Source organism: Aquila chrysaetos, chromosome 5, assembly GCF_900496995.4.
Source record: "Aquila chrysaetos chrysaetos chromosome 5, bAquChr1.4, whole genome shotgun sequence".
Classification (NCBI taxonomy): Eukaryota; Metazoa; Chordata; class Aves; order Accipitriformes; family Accipitridae; genus Aquila; species Aquila chrysaetos.
In genome coordinates this window covers 46,426,738-46,437,116 of record NC_044008.1, presented here as the reverse complement: position 1 = coordinate 46,437,116, position 10,379 = coordinate 46,426,738, and the positions used below count along the sequence as shown (strand labels likewise).

General features: G+C 41.8%; 1 protein-coding gene across 1 annotated transcript; it reads right to left on the bottom strand.

The window, feature by feature from the left end:
• Positions 1-389: 389 nt before the first annotated feature.
• MNS1 (meiosis specific nuclear structural 1) lies at positions 390-10,103 on the bottom strand. The gene is made up of 9 exons (XM_030013770.2): positions 9,892-10,103; positions 9,511-9,638; positions 7,561-7,663; positions 6,477-6,706; positions 5,512-5,728; positions 5,326-5,433; positions 3,540-3,797; positions 2,579-2,704; positions 390-884 (listed from the first exon to the last, which is right to left on the bottom strand). The coding sequence occupies exons 1-9, from the start codon at positions 10,084-10,086 to the stop codon at positions 786-788; spliced, it is 1,464 nt and encodes a 487-aa protein (XP_029869630.1). The 5' UTR covers positions 10,087-10,103; the 3' UTR covers positions 390-785.
• Between the last annotated feature and the right edge of the window lie 276 nt (positions 10,104-10,379).

Genomic DNA, 10,379 nt, shown 5'->3' with positions numbered 1-10,379 from the left:
GATGGCTACATATTCACATGTGCTCTACAAGCATTAGATCCTTAAAGATTTCATTATGTCATCATTATAATAAAGAACTAGATAAAAGTTTGAGTGTAGATGAGCTGAGCATATCATGTGTACATTAATGAACAGGAGCAATAAAAGCCTGTGCTGCTTGACTGAACCTCTGTCAAAGCTCAGCTATTTCAATGGATTCCTCTCTCAGAGTAATTGGATAGGAACGTGGCACATAAATAGTAAGTTTATGCACTGAAAGAAAGGTATAAATGGTGATTCTGACCTCAAAATGGAAAAATGTCTCTGCTTAGATCCTACCAGCAAAGTAACACGAACTAACAGTGAAACAAGTAACTCAGCCCTACCCCTTTGAGATGAGACAAACTACATTTCGATTAGTATTTTAATAGTGTAATGCCAGTGCAGGTACATCTTTAAATTACAACCAGAAATAGTGCATTAAGAGAATCTTATAGTCCATACTGAAACACACATGTGAATTTACACTAGCTTAGGTGTCCGCAGAGTTGCTAGAGAAATTTTTAACATTGCTACATCACTAACTGAGAATAATTGAGAAGTCCGTAACAGTTTATTGCGGAAAAATGCAAGTACAACATACACTTAAATAAAACTAACTGCTTAGCAGTTTAGAACTCCAGTCTTAAAATGGAGACTTTTTATGGTATGAAAAAGGAGTTCCTCACTGTTCACAGCAAATGGAAATTTTCATTAGAAATCAGATGACACCTAGTGGCAAACCAGGAGATGAGATGGGGGAAATTTCAGCTCTTTTCTGAAAATGCATTACCTCTTCTCTTCTGATAAGCCAATCTAAATTCCTCTCCAAGCATGTTAATGTCATCTTCGTCTTTGAGTGTTCCCTACAATAAGGGGAAAGAAACACACGTCAGAAGGCAGAACAAAGTAGAGAGATTAATACGGATCTCTCAAATTTTCTATGGAAGTGAATGTAATAGCTTGTATCCCCGGTATCGGTGTTACCTTTAAAACAAACAGCCCTGAAAACCATAACAAAACTTCAATAGATGAGTTTCAAACTGGCGTACTTGGTGCTAACCTAGAACCGCCTCTTTTGTTCTTCATGCAAATGATGATGAGAACCCCGTAAAGATTCCAACGTGAGCACTATACAAAAGACAACATCCATCTGCATTCTCTTTCTAATAAAAGTGATTATAGTCAGCACAGCACAGGTGCAGGTTTAGTAAAATTGAGCAGTTGCATTGAAAAGAGGCACTGGCTGGGGTGGGGCTCGAGTATCTCCACCTCCAGTTGTGTTGAAATTAGCCCATACAGAGAAATTATTTTGGAAATCAACTGATACTGAGCAACTTGATCAGAAACTATGTTTTGTGGGAGGCAGGCAGGGGAACCCAGAAATCTAAATCTCTTAACTAATTCTAAATTAATTTTAGAGCTAAAAATGTGTATGACCCACAGAACATACATTGCAGCATTTAGAAAAAAATAATTACAAATTGCATTTATATTGGAGACGTTAGAATTAGGTAGCCCTTTCCTATTTAACCATTTTGAGTGAAGTAACACGATGTATGACCACACGATTCAGACACAGTGTTGAAGCAGAGAAAAGGAATAAAGTAGAACATCAATACCATGGAACAGGTATGATGAGCTGGGGACACTCTGAAATAGCCAAGACTTCCAACAACAGTAAATTCAAACCAGAAAACTATGTCAAAATATTGCCAATTTGAGTTATCCTTTAATTGAATCTACATTAGAAAGTAACTCCAAATTTTACAGATTCATGCACCAAATCAGCATATTAATATTTGAATAAAAATTATACTCCGCTATATTTACAATGTTTTCCAGTATTACAGAAAAGAATTTCTTTAAACAGTTGGATAATTCCCACCCTACTGTAAATGCATTTTTACATCCCTAAAGCAGCTCTTGGTTCATTTGTGTACCATCAGGTTGTCCTTCCAATTATGAAGTATAATACAAAATAAATTGTAATTTATTTGTATTACAGTAATTCCTTCCATCTTTTTAACTTTTAAAAACACAAGGACAAACAGAGTGAGCTTTGAAATGCTTCTGTAGGCACTGCAGTTTACTGCACTGCCACAGAGAGGAGGCCTTGTTTCCATGGTAACAGAAGACTCAGAAGACAGCCAATACAGTAAGAAATTGCTCCCAAAACTCCAACTGAGAAATCTGGTGGAAATGGGCTTCAAGATATGGGGGACCCCTTTCTAGCTAAAAAAGCCCTGCTTTACAACTTGGATGCCAGATTCCAAAAACTGGATGTGCAAAGTGTTGCAAAAGCTTTCAGCAAGTTCTGTCTACAAGGCACCAATATTGCAGCAGAGCTCAAAGCCCCTCATACAGAAAGAATTTTTCTGTAAATTGCTTCCCAAGTCAGAAAGAAAAAAGGAAAAGGTGAGCACAGGAGAGCTGGCACAATAAGGACACTCACTGACTCCAGGAATTTACAGAGTTCTGCAACTTCACCCTAAACTATCCAAGAGAACACTGACTTACAGGACAAACGTTTAAAGCATTTAAAATACAGTTCACTTACTCGAGGAAGATAACCCAATAATTTGGATGCATGCTCTTTCAAGAGTTTCTGTCTCTCTTCTTCAACAATTGCACAGATGTTTTCTTGCCTTCTCTCCTCTAACTGTCTGTCTTCAAGTTCACGCTCCTACAATAAACAAGTTTTTGTAACTGTTCATTTTCAGCTCTGTGAACACTTGTTTCCACCAATATCCACCATAGTATAAAGAGAAACATAAGTTTAAACAACATATGTTTGGTAACTAGAAAAAAAACTCAGACAAAAGAGGAGACTGAATGGCAAGACATGGGGCTAGTCTGCTATGTAAGTGTTTGGTCTCATACTCGAAGCTCTTCTAAAGGTAGTTACGTTCTGGTTCCTTCTTGGTTCTCAGACAAGTTAGAATGTTCCTGCCCTACTGTTCTAATCCAGGAAAAGGAGAAATAGGCATGTATTCTCATGCTGATGACTAGAAATTGCAATTTACATTACACATGTGATTTATACCCTATTATTATACCCTATAAAAGTATAAAACTGCAGTATAGGATTCCGTGACTTGTTTTCAGTTTACGCCTTTTCTTCCTCAGATGGTAACTCAAGAGACTTAATCTAAAATCAAGGCTGGGACTTCCCCTTCTCACACGTCACTATCACTGTTACTGATCAGGGACGCTGAACTGGACAACGGTTGTGTTGCCGATCCCTTGGCTCCTGAAGAGATATTTGCAGATCCTATCAGGTATACAGGGGTCTGGGATGTTCCTGACTAACCTCTTGAGCTACCAAAAAAGTTAGCTCTAAAAAGACTTTTTTTCTTGTCAGCAGACCAAAACAAAGGCCTGCTTCCCCCCTGCACATTTCTCTGCAATTCCCCTGTCACCTTTCCCTAGTAACAATTGCCTTGTCACTTACGACAGCAGAAGTATTCTCATATTGAAACACTTTGGCTCAAACCAAAGGCAAATGTGAAATTCCTTACTTTATCTGCAATAAACTGTTTGTGACGGTCTTCAATAAGTTTTTCCACAGCCCTTCTGTGTTCAAGCTGTTTCATTCTTTGTTTCTGAGCATTCATCTGTTCAATGCGATCATCCTCTGCAAACTTGGCCAACATCTGTTGTCTGAAGGCTTCTTCCTCTTCTTGCATAGCTTGTTGCACTACCTTCTTTAAAGCAAATTGCTCTTCATATGTTTGCCTTAAGTCTAGGCGTTGCTTTATTCTTTTTTCAATTTCTGCCTATAAAGGAAATTTAATAAAATGCTGTATTACTGAACATACTTTGGAAAATTTTGATCATCATCAGCCAATCTACTTGATTTATCTTGGAATAAATTTACTGTAGCTGTTACCTTCTAGCATAAATAACTGGAGCAAACACTCCATATCTGACACTGCTCTCCAGTATTAACTGGTTTGGCAAATGTCTCAAGATTCTCAAAATTTAAGTCCAAAACAAAAGATTATTTTTTTCCACTAGCATGAAGTGAATCAACAAGACAGTCATCCTGAACAACTCTCTAAAAATAACAGTTATCTATCTTGGCCTGTGTTACTTTTTGTTTGTCACCCATTAGCAAGATAAGACAGAGTGTGGGCAGGCCTATAGGAGAAAGCAAACGGGACATGCAAAAAGCAAGCAGTTAATTCCTACTTAGCTTAAACCTGAACTTAAAAGTTACTGGTGTTCTCCTTCATGAGACAAATAAATGTATAAAGGGGACCATAAGAGTATTCAAAACCTTCAGTTGTCTTCCTGGTTGAAATTAAAACATAAATACATTAGGAATCGCAAAGGAAACTCAAAGGACAGAATTTTCCCTCCAAAAACTAAGCTAATATACAAACTACTTGTCTGACTAAGAACATTTAGGAAATAGTGTTGGAAATCGACACTTTGTGCCAGAACAGAATTGAAAACAATTCAAATTCATTTAATACATGTAAAACCATGTCAGAATTAAGCTTTTTGCTTTGAGACAGCTCGCTGACCAAAATGGGCTCAAGGAATCCCTCAAAAACATCCCAAAGTCACAAATAATGCTGCAGACTTAGCAAATCCAAAGCATGGAAAAAATCCAATCCAACACATACTGGTCCATGAACAACCCTGCCAGCATTGTTAGCGGAAAAGTTGTGGAAATGGGAGTTATGTGGCCTCTGAAGAGCATCCTCAGGTGCAGAAGGAATTGCACGTGGGATATACTCTCACTAAACGTTCTTTAAGCATCACAACTCCAGTGACAACGTCCAAAGACTGAAGGAGTGCTGCTCCATCACAAAGACATCAGAAGAAGTGAAGGGACAGAGAAAGACTATATAAAATACTGTACCCTGCGTTCACTTTATTACTTATTTTTCTAGATCAGCAATTCAAAATGGTTTCATTTTCTCTTTAGATTTTCATATCTGGTCTGTTTAAATTAGATTAGTCTACCCATAGCTACAAGTGCTCCATAAATGATATGTTTTCCTGCATATACACTACTATTTTTATTTTATAAAAGTTTCATCCAGACCAGCTCAGCTAACCTAAATGTTCTACAGGAATTATGGCAAACTTGCAATATTCCTCTCCACTTGCATTTTCCCTTAATAGTTTATGCACAGGTACACATAAGATACATACGACATATAAAAAAACCTGGTATCTGACAAGTACCAAAATATCCATATGTGTATCTGCAGGAGAAGTCCAGGGAACATGAAATGTTCCACCCCAGCCCCCAATGCACAGGTACTAGTTTATCTACCTGCCAGCACTTACCATCTCCTTCTTCCTTTCTGTCTCTGCTTGTTCTTCCAGATACAGCTCTTGGCGGCTTTGTTCCAGTTCTTCACGCTTCTGTTGTTCTCTTTCCAGATTCTGGGCAATCTATTACAAGAAGGAAAGACTTCTAAATAAAAGATAAGAATGTACAATAGTTTTTCCTACAATTTCAATTTTTGATACCATGCTTTGAAGTCTTTGTTTTTTCTCCTCAGCGTCTCGAACTTTAGCCATCCGATCTTCTTCTCTTTGTCGCTGAATGTTGGCAAACTCCATAATTTTCTTATGTTCTTCTTCCATCTCTTCCTGTTTCCTTCTCCTCCAGATAGCTTGTTCTTTTTTAAATTCTTCAATATATGTCTGAGTTGCTCTCATTTTATCTAACTTCAGTTGTTTTTCCCTATAGAAGATGGAAAAAAATGTTTAAATAATTATTTAACATACTGCAGAGCAAAGTTAAACAGCCCATATGCTCATCATTAACAGTATATTCCAGAGACTAAGATTGACATGACTTTCCTTACCCATTCAGCTGGAAACTAGGTACCTAAATTAAAAATACTTATTAATGAATTCCCCCAAAAAGGGAATCTCATGTCTAACACCTTTCTTCAGGACAGGCTATAGACACAGCTATTCACTACTACTCCATTTTATACGTGCTCCATCAAAACAGAAATAAGAAGAGAAGGAAGCCCAGTGGCACCAGAATCTTCTAAACTTTTAATTTATTTATACTAAACTCTTCCCCCACTACCACCCTGCCCTCAGAAACCTCCTTTCCTATCCCTGTCCATAAGACAGGCATACAACACATCTTATGAAGAGGCAGGGACATGAGGCAAGGCAGAAATCTGTGATACGCAGTCATTTCCAGCATGATGGGCCCAATGGAAGCACTCCTTGAAATAAACTGGATTTCATATTTGGGGAACCAGGACACGAGATTGACTGGAATAACAAGAACATTCTGATGTTTAAACAGCAAAATCCACGCAAGTCAGTCTCTTGTTACTAAAATGTGACCAAGGAAAACTAAAACGGGCCTTAGCCTATGAAATAAATGTATACAAATTAGTTTTCTGTACGGAATTATGAAAGTTGTTTTGTTTTAAATTAATAAATAATAAAAATTCAAAGTAACTAACATTTCATCTTCCTCATAGATCTTTCTTACTATTTCATCAATCATGAGTTTCTCTTTTAGAAACTCTTCATAAGCATCCTGCTTCTTCCTCTCTTGTTCTTCAAGCTGTTTCTCCAGTTCTTGGTGGTACATTATTTTCTCCTTGTTTCGCCTCAGTTCTGCAGAACTTTCTTCTTTTATTACCCTTTCGTACTCTTCCTTCATCTTTTGGGCTATTTCACCCTCACATTTCTATAGTGGAAAAAAAGCAATACAATATTCCTTTTTACTCTGCTAAAACAACTTGTAATGAAAAAATACACAGTATAATTTACCACATTACAAAAAAAGAATGTTTTCCACCTCAATCTATAACTATAGTGCCTTAACATGCTTAATACCTTAATTCAGTAAGTAGAACCCTTGGAAGAGAACCCTCAATAGCTAAACAACCTGAGGAGAACTAACAATACTTAAAGGAAGCTATATATTGAATGAAGACAAAGTAGAGCATTTGGCATGAGTGAAATGAGCTCACGTTGGCCTAATGACTGGAACGTGATTTAACTATGTAGAACATCTTCAATAAATGTGTTGTCTTTACAGCAGTTTGCATAAACTGAATTTCGTATAAAACATTAACATAATCGGAATCACCTGCCTGATCACCAATATTATTCTATACATAAATAGAAGTTGACAGTTCTTTCTGAAGTTATTCAGATATATTTTTAATAATAGTAACATTTTCAACAATCTGCTTCTGAGGTAAGGACTCAGTCCCATAAGCAGTTACTGTACAAAGCGTATCACAGTTTTAACTTGGAAAAGTACAACAAAAGCAGTAAAATAAAAACTATATCCATTCATACAGCTTAATTTACTACTATTTTGATTGCAATGGCAAAGTAAACCTTTTTCTTATAGCTGGTTATTACCGGCTAATTAGTCCTTCATAACACAAAACATATTTTCAATGAATACTGAATGCTTAAACCTAACACTATTTTAGATAAAAAGGTCAGCTTCAAAGGAAAAAACTTCAGCACAATCCATACAAGGAGTTACAGCACTCAGGTACAGGGATGCACTGTGAAGCTAATTACCATCTTCTCATACTGTATAGCTTCTTTTTCAGCAATCTGCGCAGCTCGCTCTTTATTCATATAAGCGGATTTTAGCTTTTTTTCTAACTCTCGAAGTTCAAGACTGGGGGGGAAAAAAAAGAAATTTATCCTAAAAAGGAAATTTCGATCACTATTTAAGCACAATTGAAAAATACATATTTTTCAGGGAAAAACTCAATTTTAGATTAAAAATACTGCTCTAATAAAAAAGCCGAAAACAAAACCTGTTTCAAAATCTGTATTTGTAAATATACTATCAATAGTTTTGCATACTTTACATCTAAGTATATAAATACATGTGTACTTATATAAACACATGTGCTTATAGATATGTGTAAGTGTACATATAAATAAGCATATATTCAAAACGAAAATGGATCAGAGAGTTTTTCTCTTATTGACAAAGTTTGCTTAAAATTAACTTTTTACCATACCGTTACGGGTTTGTGTGGTGCGGTTGGTTTTTTTGGTAGCGGGGGAGTGAGCCGCAGGGGCGGCTCCTGTGAGAAGCTGCTAGAAGCTTCCGCGGCTCCAAGTGGGGCCCGCCGCCGGCCAAGGCCGAGCCCGTCAGCGATGGCGGTCGCGCCTCTGGGAGAACGGATTTCCGAAGGGGAACCGGTAGTGAGCGGGGGGATTGGAACGTGAGAGGAACCCCTCTGCGGATCCCGAGGTCAGGGAAGAAGGAGGGGGAGGAGGGGCCCCTGAGGAGGTTGGTGCCCCCGCAGCCCGTGGTGAGAGGGCAGCTGTCCCCCCCAGCCCGTGGAGGGGAGCGGGGGAGCGGAGGCCCCCCACGATGGCCGGGACTCCATGGGAAAGCCCGCGCTGGAGCGGCGCGTGGCTGAAGATCGGCCCGCGGAAAGGACCCACGCCAGGGAAGTTTGTGAGGAACTGCAGCCCGCAGAAAGGAGTCACGTTGGAGAAGTTCGTGGAGGACTGTCTCCCCTGGGAGGGACCCCACGGCGGAGCAGGGGACGAGTGAGGAGTGTCCCCCTGAGGAGGAAGGAGCGGCAGAGACAAGGTGTGGGGAGCTGACCCCAACCGCCATTCCCCGTCCCCCTGCGCCGCTGAGGGGAGGAGGTGGAGAGAACCGGGAGTGGAGTTGAGCCGGGAAGGAGGGAGGGCTGGGGGGAAGGTGTTCTAAGGTTTGGTTTTACTTCCCAATATCCTTGTTTTGATTTGATTTGTAGTAAATTAAATTGATTTTGTTTCTTCCCCAAGTTGAGCCTGTCTTTTGCCCGTGACCATAAGTGGGGAGTGATCCCTCCCAGTCCTTAACCCGACCCACGAGCCTGCCTTTATATTTTCTCCTCATTCCACCGTGGCTGGCTGGGGAAGCAGGGGGAGCGAGCGAGCAGGTGCATGGTGCCTTTTTACCAGCTGGGCTTAAACCACGACACATACCTTGATCTTAAAATAACTTTTCCTTCCAGGTCAGATTCCTTTCCGCTTCTGCTACAATTTTCACAAAGCCTGTCTTGTCTCCACATAACTTGGATCACCTCACACTGTTCAGATGTCACACCTCCTCCCTTCCCCTCGTTTGACTTGCATTCACCTCCAACACACTTTTCTGATAGTGTTCACTGATATCTGGAGCAACCCCTTCGATCACAGCCTTCTCCTAAGCACTTCTCAAAATATACCTTTTCCTGCGTTCTTTCCAGTTACAATCTTCTCTGCTGTACAAGCCTATTCTAAAAAATAAATTATGTACCCGATTTTAGCATACTAAAACTTCCTCTCCATCGACTGAAAACATCTCGTGCTACAATCTTACTGCACCTACGGTTCAGTCCAAAACGTGATCAAGAAAAAACAAGCAGGAGCTACACAGATGACTGACTACTTCCATACATAGGCTGTTCAGAGTTGGGACTGATTTACAGTAACAGCTAGTTCAGTGATGTAGTGAGAGTTTTGAAGTGTTACCTGTTCTCTCTTACTTGTTGCCTCATCTTTTCATCTTTAAGTTTCTCGCGGTTCAGCCTTGCCAGCTCAGCCGCCAGCCTTTCTTCTTGCTCCAGCTGCAGCGCTCTCTGTTTTCTGCTCTCTTCTGCCTAATCAGAACAAACAATTTCCGTAACAACTCTCCTCCGCGCACCTGCAGGCGCATTTGGAGGCAAACAAACTGCGAGGCTGCGTAGTCAGTACGTAATTTCTGAAGGTGAAAAGCTTCCTAAGGGAGAGCCGGGTGGAGCTCTCCCAACGGCGGGACCGCCTCTCCTCGGCCCTCACCCGGCCGGACCCGCGGGTCTGCGTTCGCGCACACACACGCAGAGCCCGGCGGGGCTCCGGGCCGGCCCCTCTTACCCGCAGCGCGGCCTCCTCCAGCCGCCGCTCGCCCTCCAGCGCGGCCCGCAGCCTGGCAGCTCGCCGCCGCCCGCCACGCTCCTCCGCCTCCGCCGCGGCCGCCGCCAGCCCCGCGCCCCGCTGCAGGGACGCCTGCGGACGACAAGAGGCAGGCGGTGCCGCGGGGCCGCCGCGGCCAGCCCGCCCGGCCGCCATCTCGCCCGCGGAGCGCCGCGGCGCGCCGTCATGGCAACCAGCGGGGCAGCCGGGCGGAAGGGCGGGGAGCTGTTTTAACTTCCGGCGGAAACCCGCCGCGCTGATTGGCCGAGAGGGCACCCCCGGCCCTCGCACGTGACGAGGAGGCGCCTGAGGCGGGGCGGCCGGGGGTTCGAGGCCTCCTCGTCGGGCGGCCAGCGCTGCACCCAAACCGGGGGGGTTCGGTCTCCCGACGTTTTCCTGCGTTCGCGTACGTGACGGAAGTGGGTAAAGGCAGTTTTCCAGAGGAGAGC